The 18,178-nt window shown below is 47.4% G+C and overlaps 1 protein-coding gene across 4 annotated transcripts in view; it reads right to left on the bottom strand.

Moving 5' to 3' along the window:
• The window catches only part of LOC100605756 (ATP-dependent RNA helicase DDX19A), a 28,207-nt gene that overhangs the window by 1,667 nt on the left and 8,362 nt on the right, over positions 1-18,178 (bottom strand). For all 4 annotated transcript variants that reach the window (XM_030829387.1, XM_030829390.1, XM_030829381.1 and 1 more), the window contains 9 exons: positions 16,273-16,323; positions 15,564-15,699; positions 10,231-10,323; positions 7,094-7,196; positions 6,608-6,722; positions 5,482-5,659; positions 4,883-5,120; positions 1,347-1,509; positions 164-355 (listed from right to left, as the gene is read on the bottom strand). In XM_030829387.1, the coding sequence (XP_030685247.1) occupies positions 164-355; positions 1,347-1,509; positions 4,883-5,120; positions 5,482-5,659; positions 6,608-6,722; positions 7,094-7,196; positions 10,231-10,323; positions 15,564-15,699; positions 16,273-16,323 (1,269 nt within the window). The remainder of the gene's footprint in view (positions 1-163; positions 356-1,346; positions 1,510-4,882; positions 5,121-5,481; positions 5,660-6,607; positions 6,723-7,093; positions 7,197-10,230; positions 10,324-15,563; positions 15,700-16,272; positions 16,324-18,178) is intronic.

Here is an 18,178-nt window from a genome sequence, read left to right as displayed (position 1 = left end):
TGAAGTCTCCAGGTGTGCTCCCTGAGAACTGCCATATGGTCAGAAAGGAGGGGACTGTGCCAGGGACAGAGCCCCTCTCGGGGCTACAGAAGATCCTACCCCTTTCCCCACCCCGCCCCCCTTAGCAAAGGGCACCAGGCACAGGAACCTCCCCGGGACTCACTAAAATGCTCCTGGATTCTGTTCAGGATGTTCATGCTGTGCTTGCTGTCCACCATGTTCACTGCCAGGCCCCTCTTGCCAAAGCGGCCCGTGCGCCCGATCCGGTGCAGGTAGGTCTCGTTGTCAGGGTTCCCGTCCTTGTCCACGGGAAGATCAAAGTTGATGACGACAGACACTTGTTCAACATCGATGCCTGTAGGAAGGAGAGTTGGAGGCTGAGAGGACTAAGGACAGGAGAGAGAAATCACTGTCATCCACAGGTAGGTGAATGCATACCAACTTTGGATAGAGGGTAAGAATTTGGGACAGGCCAACACTGGGAATTGGGTACAAGAGAGGGCACATATAGGCAGGCAACAGAACCCAGAGGAAAAGAAGAGAACTTTGGCAAGTGCCAAAAAATCATGAAATCAGTCAGTAATCCTCTGGGAGACACAATGTTCTGGAGATGGGCTCCCCTGAAAGAGCAGGCTCTGTTCTCTACGAGTCAGATGCCTGTGCATTTCCTTCCACCAAGTCAGGACTCCTGGCTTCCGTGGGAGTTCTTTTTCTTTCTTTTTTTATTTTTGAGATGGAGTTTCGCTCTTGTTGCCCAGGCTGGAGTGCAATGGCACGATCTCACTCACCACAACCTCCACCTCCCGGGTTCAAGCGATTCTCCTGTCTCACTCAGCCTCCCGAGTAGCTGGGATTACAGGCGCATGCCACCATGCCCGGCTAATTTTTGTATTTTTAGTAGAGATGGGGTTTCATCATATTGGTCAGGCTGGTCTCGAATTCCTGACCTCAGGTGATTCGCCCACTGCGGCCTCCCAAAGTGCTGGGATTACAGGCGTGAGCCACTGGGCCTGCCCTCTTCCTTTTTTTTTTTTTTGGAGACGGAGTCTCACTCTGTCACCCAGGATGGAGTGCAATAGCACATTCTCGGCTCACTGCAATCTCCGTCTCCAGGGTTCAAGTAATTCTCCTGCCTTGGGATTGCAGGCATGAGCCACCGCGCCTAGCATGTGTGAGTTCTTATCACCTGAGGGAAATCCAAACAGTCTCTCCTAGAAAGGAATAGTGTCACCAACCCCACCGATCTCCCTGAGAGCATCCGACTTCCCTGTATACAAGGATTTCGGCTCTAACTGGGCCTAGGACCCCAAGCCTGGCAGACCAGGTGGGACACAGCCTCTGCTCACCGCGGGCACACACGTTGGTGGTCACCAAAACCTTCTCTTTGCCCTCTCGGAAGCGCTCAATCACCGCAGCCCTCTGTTCCACCATCATCTCCCCACTCAGGAGAGCCACCTGGTGGCCTTCTTTTGAGAGCTCTGCTGCCAGCCAACTAGCTGTTTTGCGAGTCTGGAAGAAAAAAAACAATTGAGAAATGAAAAGTATTTGAGTATATATTTTTTCTTTTCGAGACAGTCTTGCTGTCACTCACAGTGATCTCAAAAGTTCTGGGCTCAAGCCATTATCCTGTCTTGGCTTCCCAAAGTGCTGGGAGTACAGGTGTGAGGCACCGTGCTCAGCTGAAGATATCTTTGATCTGGAAGACTGTACCTGAAACTTAGCAGCTAAACGCTAAATTTCTTAAAATTATAAACCCGATATAGTGCAACAGCAAGTAACAATGTCACCTGGGTTGTAATCTTACAAAAATATTTGTACCTGGCTGGGCATGGTGGCTCACACCTGTAATCCTAGCACTTTGGGAGGACGAGGCATGTGGCTCGCTTGAACTCAGGAGTTCGAGACTAGCCTGGGGAGCATGGCCAAACCCTGTCTCTACCAAAAATTTAGCTAGGCGTGGTGGCGTGGGCCTGTAAGTCCCAGCTACTTGCGGGAGGTGAGGCAGGAGAATTGCTTGAACCTGAGAGGTCAAGGCTGGTGAGCCAAGATTGCACCATTGCACTCCAGCCTGGGCAACGGAGCAAGACCCTGTCTCCAAAAAAAAAAAAAAAAAATAAAGAAAAAAAAAAGAAAATTTATACCACAAAAATATTTAACCTGGGGCAAGATACAGTGGCTCACGCCTATAACCACAGCAATTTGGGAGACCAAGTTGAAGGATGACTTGAGCCTAGGAGTAAGACTACCCTGGGGGCCGGGCGCGGTGTCTCATGCCTGTAATCCCAGCACTTCGGGAGGCCGAGGTGGGCCGATCATGAGGTCAGGAGTTCAACAGAAGCCTAACCAACATGGTGAAACCCCATCTCTGCTAAAAATACAAAAATTAGCTGGGCGTGGTGGCATGTGCATGTAATCCCAGCTACTCAGGAAGCCAAGGCAGGAGAATCGCTTGAACCCGGGAGGCAGAGGCTGCAGTGAGCCAAGATCGTGCCATTGCACTCCAGCGTGGGCGACAGAGCAAGACTTCATCTCAAAAAAAGAAAGAAAGAAAGAAAGAAAAAATAAAACAAGATTGGCTGGGCACAGTGGCTCATGCCTGTAATCCCAGCACTTTGGGAGGTCGAGGCAGGCGGATCACCTGAGGTCAGAAGTTTGAGACCAGCCTGACTAATATGGAGAAACCCTGTCTCTACTAAAAATACAAAATTAGCCAGGCATGGTGGCACATGCCTGTAATCCCAGCTACCCGGGAAGGCTGAGGCAGGAGAATCACTTGAACCTGGGAGACAGAGGTTGTGGTGAACTGACATTGCGCCACTGCACTCCAGCCTGGGCAACAAAAGTGAAACTCCATCTCAAAAAGAAAAAGACTACCCTGGATGCTTCAAGATGTCACTGTAATGAGAGGCAATAAAACAAAGGTGAGGAAATTCTTCTAGATTTAGGAGTCTTAAGAGACATGACAACTAAATGCAACAAGCAATCCTTGACTGGCTCTTGGATTTAACACAACAAAAAGCAATAAAGATGAGCTGGGCACAGTGCCATGTGCCTGGAGTCCCAGCTACTTGGGAGGTTGAGGTGGGAGAATCACTTGAGCCCAGCAGTTTGAGTCCAGCCTGGGCAAGATAGTGAGACCGTCTCAAAAAAAAAAAAAAAAAAGAGTATTTTTTGGCGCCAGGCGCCAAGGCTCATGCCTGTAATCCCAGTACTTTGGGAGGCCACAGCAGGTGGATCACCTGTGGTCAGCAGTTCAAGACAAGCCTGAGCAACATGGTGAAACCTCCTGTACCAAAAATACAAAAATTAGCTGGGCATGATGGCAGGCGCCAGTAATCCCAGCTACTTTGGAGGCTGAGGCAGGAGAATCGCTTGAACCCAGGAGGCGGAGGTTGTAGTGAGCCAAGATCACACCATTGCACTCCAGCCTGGGTGACAGAGCTAGACTCGGTCTCAAAAAAAAAAAAGAATACTTTTGGCACAAGTGGAGGTAGGAGAACATGGATTATATTTGAGTTATATATTACTGTTATCACTGTATCATTGCATTGTATGTTTCTTTGTTTTGAGACAGAGTGTTGCTTTGGGACCCATGCTAAGTGCAGTGGCATGATCATAGCTGACTGCAGCCTCTAACTCCTGGGCTCAAGGGATCCTCCCACCTCAGTCTTCTGAGTAGCTGAGACTACAGGTGTGTGCCACCACATCCAGCTAATTTTTTTTTTAAGTGTTTTAGAGATGGGGTCTCCCGATGTTGCCCAGGCTGGTCTCAAACTCCTGGGCTGAAGCAATCCTTCTGCCTTGGCCTCCAAAGGTGTTGGGATTACTAAGCCTGGCCTCTTTTTTTTTTTTTTTTTTTTTGAGATGGAGTCTCGCTCTGTCACCCTGGCTGGAGTGCAGTGGCACGATCTCAGCTCACCGCAATCTACGCCTCCCGGGTTCAAGTGATTCTGTTGCCTCAGCCTCCCGAGTAGCTGGGATTACAGACATGCACCACCACACCCGGTTAATTTTGTATTTTTAGTAGAGGCAGGGTTTCTCCATGTTGGTCAGGCTGGTCTCCAACTCCCGACCTCAGGTGATCCGCCTGTCTCGGCCTGCCAAAGTGCTGGGAGTACAGGCATGAGCCACCGTGCTCCACTGTCTCTTTTATTCTAAAATCATTTTGACATTTTCTTCAGAGATCTTAAATATTTATTGTTTCGATTATCAATGAGATCTATCCTTCCATTTTCTAAGTATTTGCTGTTTGAGACTGGAAAACTATGTGTGTGAATGTTATGACTAACTATCTTGTTGAATTTTTTTTTTTTTTTTGAGACGGAGTCTCGCTCTGTTGCCAAGCTGGAGTGTCGTGGTGTGATCTCGGCTCACTGCAAGCTCTGCCTCCCGGGTTCACACCATTCTCCTGCCTCAGCCTCCTGAGTAGCTGGGATTACAAGCGCCCGCCACCACGCCCAGCTAATTTTTGGTACTTTTAGTAGAGATGGGGTTTCACCGTGTTAGCCAGGATGGTCTCGATCTCCTGACCTCGTGATCCGCCCACCTCGGTCTCCCAAAGTGCTGGGATTACAGGCATGAGCCACCACACCCGGCCATCTTGTTGAATTTTTTATTTTTCTTACAAATGTGAGTTGATTCTCTTGGGTTGTGCAATAATACGTCATCCACAAATAAGACATAAAGTTCAGGGGCTCTATATTTAGGCTATGTATCCCTTGGGATACTACCATTACCCCCACTAAAGGAGAGCCTGTCTCTTACATCTTCAGAAAGCACTTCCCTTCTTCCCATGGCGCCCAGGGGCATCCAGTCCTCCTGAGCCCTGTGGGGAGCTGGCTGAGAGGGAAGGGCCAGGCCTGCCACTGCCGCTGCTACTCACATGGCAGAAGATCATGGCTTGAGCAATGGTGATGGCCCCGTAGAGGTTACACAAGGCCTGGAACTTCTCGTCTCTGCTGCTGCACAGGACATAGTACTGCTTGATGGTGTCCAGGGTCTCTTCCTCACGCTTCAGTTTGATAACATTTGGGTCTGGGACCACTTTCTGGGCAAACTTCCACACAGAGTCTTCAAAGGTGGCGGAGAAAAGCAGCATCTGGCAGTTCCTGGGCAGCATCCTGCAAGGGAAGGCCCTGGTAGGTGGCCCCAGGTGGCCCCGGGAAGCGACAGAAGCACAGCCTCCCCAGCTGGGAGGGTCTAGATGCCCAGGAAGGCTGATAGGGGAGGAGCATCTTGGGGAGGAGGAGCAGCAGGCCTGGGTTGGGGACAGGGGTTGGGGAAGAGTCCCTAGGTCTCCTTTCTCAACCCAGGCTGGGAGGGACTGTGGTCAGCGTTGACACGGAAATGGCCCCTCAAACAAATGCTGCAGAGAGTATGAGAGCCAAGACCCAGGCAGAAGCCAGAGGAGGCGTCTGAAGTGAAGGGAGAAGACACTGCAGATGGGGAGTCTGAGGAGTCCCCCGCCCTCGAGATCCCTACCTCTGGATGCGGATGCTCTGATCTTGGTGGCCCTGAGTGGCTATCATGACATCAGCCTCATCCAGAACAAACACCTTGATTTTCTTGGGATCAATGAACTTGAGCTTGGAGCACCAGTCCAGCACGGTCCCAGGGGTGCCAATGACAATCTGCTCACTGATCTTCTGGCCTCTTTCCACTGTGGAGACCCAGGTGATTTTCATGGGTATTTCAAAGGCAAAGCCAGCTCTGGAAGTCAAAGCCCTGCCCATCCTTCTAGGACTAGGAGAACAAGTTATTTCCAGATTTCAAAACAAACATGAGTGTTCCCCTCAGTCTTGGTCTCTTCTGCTGTGAAGTGGGCAGAATGACACTTATCTCAGTGCACTGTGGTCAGGATCAAATCCCACACAGCAATCCCTCAATAAGCATCAGTTCCCTTCTTCTTCCTCCTATAATCCAACATCATCCAACTCTTTTTATGTTTGTTTATTTATTTATTTTGAAACAGGGTTTCACTCTGTTGCCCAGCCTAGAGTGCAGTGACACAGTCATAGCTCACTGCAGCTTTGGCCACACAGGGTCAAGCAATCCTCCTGCCTCAGCCTCCCAAGTAGCTGGGACTACAAACTGGCACTTCCACGCTTGGCTATTTTTTTTTTTTATTTTTTGTCTTACTATGTTGCCCAGGCTGGTCTCGAACCATGTGCTCAAGCAGTCCTCCCACCCTGGCCTCCCAAATGGCTGGGATTGCAGGTGTGAGCCACTGTACCTGGTTTTGCTTACTTTTAAAGAAAGGGAGCTGACCCCAACCTTCCATCCTCAGTCCTGTTAATCCCTCTTTGGTAACAGGTCCCAGAACTCTGGACGCTAAATTCAAAACTCTACCTTCTGAGCGAAGAACTCTAGATATTAAGAACTCTGTGAGCCATGCATGGATTTTTTTTCTTATCAACCGAAAATCTTATTTTAAGACTGAAAAAGACTGTTAAATTGGCAGGTATTCAAATAGATTCAAATACAGCAACACAGTTAGGCTCCAGGGTCAGACTGAATTAGAAAGTTGAATATGGTCATCGCATCTTCAAAATTCAAACACCCAACCCCCTACCCTGCTCACTGTTCAGGTGTCGCCTGCCGTACTCACATTTATTGCCTCGAACAGCATAGGCAAGCTTCAGTTCTGGGTAAAATTTGCCCATCTGCTCAATCACTTTTCCTGTTTGAAGCGCCAGCTCATATGTTGGGGAGAGGCACAGACACTGACAGAAAAATCATAAAGGATGAGTTTAGGAGAGCCATTTGGTAACAGACCTGAAGGCACCCAGTATGCTAATGTTATTAGCACTTGAATAGCACAGGGAAGCATGTCCTCTCATCCAGGCCCACCTTTCAGGTATAGACTGAAGCCTGCAGCAGGTAGCCCTGGCTTGGCGGAGGCCTTTGCAAGCCATGGTCTAAGGCTGCTGCTTCCAAGCACATTCTCCCAGGTCAGGGCCTGGTGTAGGAACTTGCTCTGCCTGAGCCACAGCCTAAGGCGTCAGAAGCTTCAGACCTCTCGTTAATCCCCACCATATGGCACTGCGCTCCCCAGGGCAGGCAACCCAGGACACCCAGCCCCGCAAGCCCTCACCTGGGGGTATCTGTCTGCTGGCTCCACTCGGCTGAGCATGGCTAAGACAAAGGCAGCTGTTTTACCAGTGCCAGACTGAGACTGGGCAATCAGGTTCTGTGGGCTGGATCAAGGAAGAACAGAAATGAAACTTATATTGGTGAAACTCAGTAACATGTCAAAATGTTCTTTCTGAATGAAAGGCATATTTCCTCCTTCATGCTTCTCTATATTACCCAGGTTTTCTCCACTGAGCACAAATTACTTTTTTTATATGCTGTTAAAAAGCTGCTTAAATTGTAAAATAAATGATTATTTTAAATGGGCTCACAGCAAGAAATTCTTATTCTAGCCTGTAGCACAGCTAGAGGACCCCAGTTTTGCACCCCAAGGGTCACAGGGAAATCAAGTGTGTGGAGTAAGATCTGTGCCCAGACAAGTCCCCAGCGATATTTTTGGCTGAGCCATGATGCATTCCCAGAATTTGGCTCCTTCTGTGTGTGCCTTTCCCCAGTTTTATGGACAAGATGCTAAGTCAGGTGGATGTTTTAGAGGGAACTTTTACATTCCACTTTATGGGACCCAGCATCATGGGAATAGGTGGCATGTTTGTCATTAAAAAAGATAAATATGGCTCATGCCTGTCATCCCAACACTTTGGGAGGCTGAGGCGGGCAGAACAGAAGATCAGGAGATCGAGACCATCCTGGCTAACACGATGAAACCCCATCTCTACTAAAAATACAAAAAATTAGCCAGGCGTGGTGGCAGGTGCCTGTAGTTTCAGCTACTGGGGAGGCTGAGGCAGGAGAATGGCATGAACCTGGGAGGCGGAGCTTGCTGTGAGTGGACATTGCGCCACCACATTCCAGCCTGGGCGACAGAGCTAGACTCCATCTCACATAAAAAAAAAAAAAAAAAAAAAAAAAGATAAATAAACTAAGGTGGGCGAATCACTTGAGGTCAGGAGTTCGAGACCAGCCTGGCCAACATGATGAAACCCCACCTCCATTAAAAATACAAAAATTAGGCTGGGTGCAGTGGCTCACGCCTGTAATCCCAGCACTTTGGGAGGCCGAGGCAGGCAGATCGCGAGGTCAGCAGTTCGAGACCAGCCTGGCCAACGTGGTGAAACCCCGTCTCTCCTAAAAATACAAAAATTAGCCAGGCATGGTGGCAGGCGCCTATAATCCCAGCTACTCGGGAAGCTGAGCCAGGAGAATCGCTTGAACCCAGGAGGCGGAGGTTGCAGTGAGCCAAGACCACGCCATTGCACTCCAGCCTGGGCAACAGAGCAAGACTTTGTCTCAAAAACAAACAAAGAAACAAACAAACAAATACAAAAATTAGCCGGGTGTGGTGGTGGGTGCCTATAATCCTAGCTACTCAGGAGGCTGAGGCAGGAGAATCACTTGAACCTGGAAGGCAGAGGTTGAAGTGAGCTGAGATTGCACCACTGCCCTCCAGCCTGGGTGACAGAGGAGACTCCATCTCAAAAAAGAAAAAAAGATAAATATGCCAGGTGCAGTCACACATGCCTATAATCCCAACACTTTGGGAGGCTGAGGCTGGAGAATCACTTGAGGCCAGGAGTTTGAGACCAACCCTGGCAACATAGTGATACCCTGTCTCTACAAATTTTTTTTTTTTTTTTTTTTTGAGACAGTCTTACTCTGTCACCCAGGCTGGAGTGCAGTGGTGTAATCTTGGCTCATTGCAACCTCTGTTTCCTGGGTTCAAGTGATCCTCCCACCTCAGCCTCCCTAGCAGCTGGGATCACAGGTGTGCGCCACCAAGCCCGGCTAAATTTTTTGTATTTTTTGTAGAGACGGGGTTTCACCATGTTGGCCAGGCTGGTCTCAAACTCCTGACCTCAAGGGATCCACCTGCCTCAGCTTCTCAAACTACAAAAAAAATTTTTTTAAGTCAGCTGGGCATGGTGGCACATGCCTGTAGTCCCAGCTACTCAGGAGGCTGAGGTGAGAGGATTAAGCCCAGGAGGTCGAGGCTGCAGTGGGCTATAACTGCACCACTGCACTCTAGACAGGGAAACAGAGTGAGACTCTGTCTCAAAAGGAACTCACTCTGGTCAGGGTGGGAGGATGTGGAAGGAGGGGAATTCAGGGGCTTCAACTATCAACTGGACCTGCTTCCTTTCTTGGCAGGATAGGGCTACAGAGGTGTTCTTGGTATTGTTCTTTACACCTTTGTGTAGGTCTCAAAAATTTCCAAATAATATTTTGTTTGTTTTTGAATCTATTGCAACACCATTCACATCAAAATAATATTTTTTAAACCCATTTTTTTTTTTTTTTTTTGAGACGGAGTCTCACTATGTTTCCCACGCTAGAGTGCAGTGGTGCAATCTCGGCTCACTGCAACCTCTGCCTCTGGGGTTCAAGCAATTCTCCCGCCTCAGCCTCCCATGTAGCTGAGACCACAGGCACGTGCCACCATGCCAGACTAATTTTTGTATTTTTTTTTTTTTTTTTTTTTTTTTGAGACAGGGTCTTGCTCTGTCGCCAGGCTAGAATGCATCTCGGCTCACTGCAACCTCTGCCTCCCGGGTTCAAGCAATTCTCCTGCCTCAGCCTCCTGAGGCTGGGACTACAGGCACACACCAACAGGCCTGGATAATTTTTTTTTTTCTTTTTAATTTTAGTCAGACAGGGTTTCACCATGTTGCCTGGGCTGGTCTCAAATTCCCGAGCTCAGGCAATCCGCCCACCTTGGCCTCCCAAAGTGCTAGGATTACAGGTGTGGGCCACCGTGCCCAGCTAATTTTTGCATTTTTAGTAGAGATAGGGTTTTGCCATGTTGGCCAGGCTGGACTCAAACTCCTGACCTCAGGTGATCCACCCATGTAGGCCTCCCAAAGTGCTAGGATTACAGGAGAGAGCCACCGTGCCCGGCCTTAAGCCCAATTTTTAAGATAGCATGGAATAAAGCACTACCTTTCTCTATCAGTTTCTATTGTTAAGTGGAAAAGGCAGAAACTGTACCTAACTCCATCCGATTCTCTCTGCACTTGCCTAAGCTGTTTTCCTGAGGAAACACGTGGCCCCAAACAGCCCCTTCTGTTCTCAGGCACAAAGACGCAGTTTGGGGAAGATTGATTTAATCACACTGGGAGAGATGCACTTGATCTGCATACTCACGGTTCAGCAAGCATCATGGGTAACGCGTTCTCTTGTATCTTGGAGGGTCGATTGAAGCCCATGGCATAGACTCCCTGGAGAAGCTGTGGTTTCCTAGGAAGCCAGGAAGACAGAGGATGGATGCCTAGAAGTTGGAATTGTTTTAGAGGCCTAGAATCTTATCTTTTTCTATAGTAAGGAATGATGCTTCCTACCCCTGTCAGACGTATTTTCCTATGCCTTAAGAAAACACTGTCAAAAACCAAACCAAGCTACCGCCTTTCCCTAAGGAATCTTAATCTGCAACTATTCTATAATTCATAAAATACAGACTGGTTTCTTTTCTTACAGAAATTAATGCTTTCAGCAGACCCACAAATCTGGCTGACCTTGGAGGACAAGTGTTCCCTGGACACAGCAAGGGTGGTGGTTATTAATTCATAGCATTACATAAATTATAAAAGATATATCTAAAAATAGGCCAGGTGCAGTGACTCATGCCTGTAATCTCAGCACTTTGGGAGGTCAAGGCAGGCCGACTGCTTGAGGCCAGAAGTTCGAGAACAGCCTGGGCAACACGGTGATACCTCATCTCTACAAAAAAATACAAAAAATAGCTGGGCACACCTGTAGTCCCAGCTACTCAAGAAGCTGAGGTGGGAGGCTCACTTGAGCTCAGGAGGTCAAGGCTGCAGTGATCTGTGACTGAGCCACTGCACTCCAACCAGGGTGACAGAGTGTGACTCTAAATAAGTAAATAATAAATGAAAATAAACACTATTTACTATACTGCTAACATTTAGAAGTCCTTTTGTTCCATGTTCTTTCCAAAGCCAACTATGCAAATACTCAACACAATCAATAGGTAAGGAAATTGATGGGCTGGGCGTGGTAGCTCATGCCTGTAGTCCTAGCACTTTGGGAGGCCTAGGTGGGACGACTGCTTGAGGAGTCCAGGCATTCAAGACCCGCCTGGGCAACACAGTGAGACCCTGTCTCTAAAACAAAACAAAACAAAACAAAACAAAAAACAAAAATGAGCTGGGCATGGTGACATGCACCTGTAGTCCTAGCTACTTGGGAGACTGAGGCAGGAGGACTGCCTGAGGCTAAGAGTTCGAGACTATAATGAGCAATGATTGCCCCACTGCACTCTGGGCTGGGCAACAAGGCCAGGTCATCTCTTAAAAAACAGAAAGAAAAAAGAAAGAAAGAAAGAAAGAAAGAAAGAAAAAAGAAAAAAGAATTTTTTTTTTTTGAGATGGAGTCTTGCTGTGTCGCTCAAGCTAGAGTGCAATAGGGTGATCTTGGCTCACTGCAACCTCTGCCTCCTGGGTTCAAGCGAGTCTCCTACCTCAGCCTCCTGAGTAGCTAGGATTACAGGCGCATACTGCCACACCTGGCTAATTTTTGTATTTTTAGTAGAGGCAGGGTTTCGCCATGTTGGCCAGGCTGGTCTCGAACCCCTAATCTCAGGTGATCCACTTGCCTTGGCCTCCCAAAGTGCTAGGATTACAGGCGTGAGCCGTAGCACCCGGCTATAAAAAAAGAAAATTGATGAAGCCAGTTTCTAGTAGCTGATGTACAGTAAATAAAGGTGGTTTGATTAACCTACTAAACTTTACAAATGCTGAGATTCACTTAGGTCTAATCAAAATAAACAGACAAACACTAACTACTTCTTTTTGAGAGACGTTCTCACTCTGTCGCCCAGGCTGGAGTGCAGTTGTGTGAACTGGGCTCACTGCAACCGACACCTCCCAGGCCTCAAGAGATCCTCCCACCCTTGAGAAGCTGGGGCTGCAGGCACATGCCACCACACCCGGCTAATTTTTTTTTACTTTTTGTAGAGACGAGGTTTCACCATGTTACCCAGGCTAGTCTTGAACTTCTGAGCTCAAGAGATCCACTCGCCTTAGCCTCCCAAACTGCTGGGATTACAGGCGTGAGCCACCGCACCTGGACACCAACTTCTTATGTAAACAGCTACACAAGAATTATCAATTTAAGTTGCTCTTACATTGCATTTACAATAAGCTCTCTGCTACCTCTAAATTGACAAGATGTTTAAGAAAAATCATACCAGATTGTTTCTAAAGAAAAGGCAACCCAACTGTTCTCTAAGCCTTCCTTGGAGTTTAGCAGGCTCTCTAAAAGGCAAATTCTCTGGCGTATGTTGGTTCTCAGACACAAAGAAATTTAAAAACACAATCTTTCATATCTTCCATTTGGGAGAAAACGCTGTGACACTCGGCAGCTTCTGACTTGGTTGCCAAGGAAACAAAGTCACTACTTAATTGGGACTCAAATGATCCAACAGCTTCCACTGACTCAGTTTTCTTTGATTTTGCAGATTAAGTCAAATATTTCAAGTACAAAGCAGACCAAGTACATTAGGTGACCGTGGTTTCATTCTTTGTTTCCTTTTCCTACCAAATTTTTTTTTTTTTTTTTTTTTTTTTGAGGAGTTTCGCTTTTATCTCCCAGGCCAGAGTGCAATGGCATGATCTCGGCTCACTGCAACCTCCACCTCCTCGGTTCAAGCAATTCTCCTACCTCAGCCTCCTGAGTAGCCGGGACTACAAGCCATATGCCATTACAGCCGGCTAATTTTTTTGTATTTTTAGTGGAGACGGGGTTTCATCATTTTGACCAGTCTGGTCTCGAACTCCTGACCTCAGGCAATCCACCTGCCTTGACCTCCCAAAGTGCTGTGATTATAGGCGTGAGCCACCGTGCCCAACCTAAAGTGTAACTGCTTAAAAATACATTTTTGGTCCGGTCTGGGCAACATGGTAAAAACCTCATCTCTATTTAAAAAAAAAAAAAAAAAAAAAGTTCTTGGGCCAGGTGCAGTGGCTCACACCTGTAATCCTAGCAATTTTGGAGGCTGAGGCAGGAGGACTCTGAGGACAGGAGTTCAGGAGCAACCTGGCCAACACAGCGACACCGCATCTCTATTTTTAAAAATAAAAAAATAAGGCTGGGCGCAGTGGCTCATGCCTGTAATCCCAGCAGCCTGGGAGGTTGAGGCGGGCAGATCACTTGAGGCCAGGAGTTTGAGACCAGCCTGGCAAACATGATGAAACCCTGTCTCTACTAAAAATACCAAAATTAGCCAGGTGTGGTGGCTCAGGCCTGTAATCCCAGCTATGTGAGAGGCTGAGGAATGAGAATCGCTTGAACCTGGGAGGTAGAGGTTGCAGTGAGCCAAGATTGTGTCACTGCGCTCCAGCCTGGGCAACAGAGTGAGACAGTCTCAAAAGTAAATAAATAAATGAATAGAAATAAAAAATAAAAAATTGTTCTTCAAGATTACTTAACAACTAGTTAGCTTTCTTGTTTTAAGTGTCTCTTTCTCAGTGGTAATAGCTGGAAGGAATGTGGCTTCGATTTGTCCATAGTGGCCATACTATAGATTTTGCTGAACTAAGGCAAAGAATCCATTGATTCCACCATATTCTTATTCATCAGCTACTTTCTATGATTGTGGTCCTGGCAGGCAGCAAGAATAATAAATAGGTCTTGTGTTCCTTGTAACACCCAGCACAGTGACACGTATATGACACAACGATCCACACTTAATCCTCTATTAATTTACTGAAGTAAACCTAAAACATAAGGCCGGGCGCAGTGGCTCATGCCTGTAATCCCAGCACTTTGGGAGGCCGAGGCGGGCGGATCATGAGATCAGGAATTTGAGACCAGCCTGGCCAACATAGTGAAACCCTGTCTCTTCTAAAAATACAAAAATTAGCCGGGTGTGGTGGCATGCACCTGTAGTCCCAGGTAACTTGGGCGGCTGAGGCAGGAGAATCGTTTGGACCTGGGAGGCGGAGGTTGTGGTGAGCCGAGATCACACCACTGCACTGTAGCCTGCACAACAGAGCAAGACTCCATCTCAAAAAAAAAAAAAAAAAAAAAAAGAAAACCAAAACCAGATTTGACAGATTTTTTAAAAAGCAGATAAACTGTAAGACTGTAAACCCTATAGTCTAAATATATCTATATATATATAGATATATTTTTTGAGACAGAGTCTCACTCTGTTGCCCAGGCTGGAGTGTAGTGGCATGAACTTGGCTCACTGCAGCCTTCGCCTCACGGGTTCAAGTGATTCTCCTGCCTCAGCCTCCTGAGTAGCTGAGATTACGGGCCTGCGCCATCACGTCTGGCTAAGTTTTGAGTTTTGTATTTTTAGTGGAGATGGGGTTTCACCATGTTGGTCAGGCTGGTCTCGAACTCCTGACCTTGTGATCTGTCTGCTTCGGCCTCCCAAAGTGCTGGGATTACAGGCATGAGCCACTGTGCCTGGCCTTTTTTTTTTTTTTTTTTTAAAAAAACCAAATAGCACATGTTCTCACTTAAGGGCTTACCTAATCAGAAATATTCCTGACATCCAGAAATCACCTGTCGGCCAATATTTTATTGAAATTTCTAAGAGTATAAGAGAAATAAGACTTTCAGCTATGATAAATCAATTTGAAGCATTAAAAAATTCCTACGAAGATAACAGGATAGCCAAGACACAAGGGTGGGAGATTAATACTGCAAATTTTTCATACTTTTTGACTTTTGAATCATGTGACTTATTCATGTGACTTATTTTCAAAGAAAAAAAAATAGCCAGGCACGGTGGCTCACGCCTGTAATCCCAGCACCTTGAGGCCGAGGCAGGCAGATCACCTGAGGTCAGGACTTCAAGACCAGCCTGGCCAACATGGTGAAAGCCCGTCTCAGCCGGGCGGGGTGGCTCACGCCTGTAATCCCAGCACTTTGGGAGGCCGAGGCGGGTGGAACACGAGATCAGGAGATTGAGACCGTCCTGGCTAACATGGTGAAATCGTGTCTCTACTAAAAAATACAAAAAATTAGCCGGGCATGGTGGCACATGCCTGTAATCTCAGCTACTTGGGAGGCTGAGGCAGGAGAATGGCGTGAACCCGGGAGGTGGAGCTTGCAGTGAGCCGAGATGGCGCCACTGCACTCCAGCCTGGGCGACAGAGCGAGACTCCGTCTCAAAAAAAGAAAAAAAGAAACCCCGTCTCTACTAAAAATACAAAAAATTAGCTGGACATGGTGGTGGGCGCCTGTAATCCCAGCTACTTGGGAGGCTGAGGCAGGAGAATCACTTGAACCCGGGAGGCAGAGGCTGCAGTGAGCCGAGATCGCGCCATTGCATTCCAGGCTGGGCAACAGGAGCGAAACTCTGTCTCAAAAAAAAAAAAAAAAAAAAAAAGAAAAAAATACACTAACTTTTTAAAAGTAAAATTCTCACAAGAATCTCTGAGATGCAAAGTTTTATGTGGGGAGAGACTGGCAAGGAAGAGCTGTTGAAAGGAGTGAATACTCACAGCCGAAGCTCTTCAAACGACTTCACCGAGTACAGAGGGGAGTTTGGATCCCGCTGCAGGACTTCCACTTGGTTTGTGTTATCGACAAGGTTGCTTCTGATCAGCTTGTTGAGTAAGGACTGGGCAGCTCTGTCCTCTGTCAGGAAGAAACCAGTAGATCTTCATAATCATCTGGCAAACCCCACGCTTACGAAGCCACTCTTTCTCCCTCTCCGCACTAGCGCCTGGGCGGTCAAGCATGGCTGGAGAAAAACCACCACACTGATAGGTATCTATTTATTTTAGAGATGGGGTCTTGCTGTCACCCAGGCTGGAATGCAGTGGCGCAATCAGAGCTCACTGTAGCCTAGAATTCCTGGGCTCTGGCAATCCTCTCACCTCAGCCTCCCAAGTAGATGGGAGTACAGGTGTGCGCTACCACACCCAGCTCATTTTGAAATCTTTTGCAGAGATGGGGGTCTCAGTATGTTGCCCAGGCTGGTCTTGAACTCCTGGCCCAAAGGAATCCTCCCACCTTGGCCCCCCAAAGTGCTGGGATTACAGGTGTGAACTACCGCTTTCGGACTTGTTTGGTTCTCCTCCTCTCACTCACTATTCCTTCTCTGATTCCTCTCATCTCTTGGATCTTGTAGCTTGGAGTGCCCCTGGCTCCGGGAAATCAAGCCCTGGGTCATACTGTCTCTTGCCAAGGGCATCCAAAAGTAGTTACCTTTCTCCTCTTCATCTGTTTTCTCGGCAGTGGTACTGGTTTTGATAATACCTACACAAGAAAACAGTTGTCATAATTAGAAAGGCAAATATGAGAACCACCAAAAATGTGGGACAATATAAATAAATACACTGAAATTTATTTTATTTTTTTATTTTTCAGACATTATAGCCCAAGGCTGGAGTGCAATGGCACAACCTTGGCTCACTGCAACCTCCACCTCCTGGGCTCAAGTGATTCTCCTGCCTCAGCCTCCTGAGTAGCTGGGATTAGGCGTGCACCACCATGCCTGGCTAATTTATGTATTTTTAGTAGAGACGGGGTTTCACCACGTTGGCCAGGATGGTCTTGAACTCCTGACCTCAATCAAGTGATCTGCCCACCTTGGCCTCCCAAAGTGCTGGGATTACAGGCGTGAGCCACAGCGCCCAGCCTGAAAAGTTATTTTAAGTAATCGAAATATAAATAGTTGGCATTTCTTTATGTTTAGTGAATTTTTATTTCTAGAAAAAAATTTTTTTTTTTGAGACAGGGTCTCCCTCTGTTGCCCAGGCTAAAGTGCAGTGGCGCAATCATAGCTCACTACAACCTCAACCTCCTGAGCTGAAGTGATCCTCCCACCCCAGGCTCCCACTTAGCTGGGACTACACGTGCATGCCACCACATCCTCCTGCTTTAACCTCCTGAGTAGCTAGCACTACAGGCATGCGCCACTATTCCCAGCTAATTTAAAACAAAAACATTTTCGTAGAGATGGAGTCTTGCCATGTTGCCCAGCCTGTTCTCAAATTCCTGGCCTCAAGCAATCCTCCTGCCTTGGCCTCCCAAAGCACTAGGATTACTGGCATGAACTACTATACCTGGTGAAAAATTTTAAATTTCTAGCAATTTTGACTAATTTCAGACAGATCAGAATACGTTACCTCTTACTAGCCCTACTTTAAAATACAGCCTTATGGCCGGGCGCAGTGGCTCACGCTTGTAATCCCAGCACTTTGGGAGGCCGAGGCGGGCGGATCACGAGGTCAGGAGATCGAGACCACGGTGAAACCCCGTCTCTACTAAAAATACAAAAAATTAGCGGGGCGTGGTGGCAGGCGCCTGTAGTCCCGGCTACTCGGAGAGGCTGAGGCAGGAGAATGGCGTGAACCCAGGAGGCGGAGCTTGCAGTGAGCCGAGATTGCGCCACTGCACTCCAGCCTGGGCGACAGAGCGAGACTCTGTCTCAAAAAAATAAATAAATAAATAAATAAAAATAAAATAAAATAAAATACAGCCTTATTAGCAAACATAGTCTACCGTTTTTTACCTATCAGATTGGCAAATTCTAAAAGTTTGACTATTAATTCTGTGATGAGATTGTAGAGAAACACTCTCATTCTTGCTGATAGAAATATTAATTGGTGGCTGGGCACAGCGGCTCATGCCTGTAATCCCAGCACTTTGGGAGGCTGAGGCGGGTGGATCACCTGAGGTCGGGAGTTTGAGACCAGCCTGACCAACATGGAGAAACCCTGTCTCTACTAAAAAATACAAAATTAGCTGGGTGTGGTGGCGCATGCCTGTAATCCCAGCTATTCGGGAAGGCTGAGGCAGGAGAATCGCTTGAACCCGGGAGGCAGAGGTTGCAGTGAGCTGAGATTACGCCCTTGCACTCCAGCCTGGGCAACAAGAGCAGAGCTCCGTCTCAAACAAAAAAAAAAAACAAAAAAAAAAAACAAAAAAACACAGAAATATTAATTGGTATAATACCTAAGGAAAACACTTTGAAAATACTGACAAAAATTGCAAATGTCAGCCTGGGCAACATAGCAAGACCTAGTCTCTACTAAAAATTAAAAATATTAGCCTATAGTCCCAGCTATTCAGGAGGCTGAGGCAGGAGAACAGCTTGAGCCCAGGAGTT

The sequence above is a fragment of the Nomascus leucogenys genome, chromosome 2 (genome assembly GCF_006542625.1).
Source record: "Nomascus leucogenys isolate Asia chromosome 2, Asia_NLE_v1, whole genome shotgun sequence".
In the NCBI taxonomy this organism is placed as follows: domain Eukaryota; kingdom Metazoa; phylum Chordata; class Mammalia; order Primates; family Hylobatidae; genus Nomascus; species Nomascus leucogenys.
This window is presented reverse-complemented; position numbering and strand designations above follow the sequence as displayed.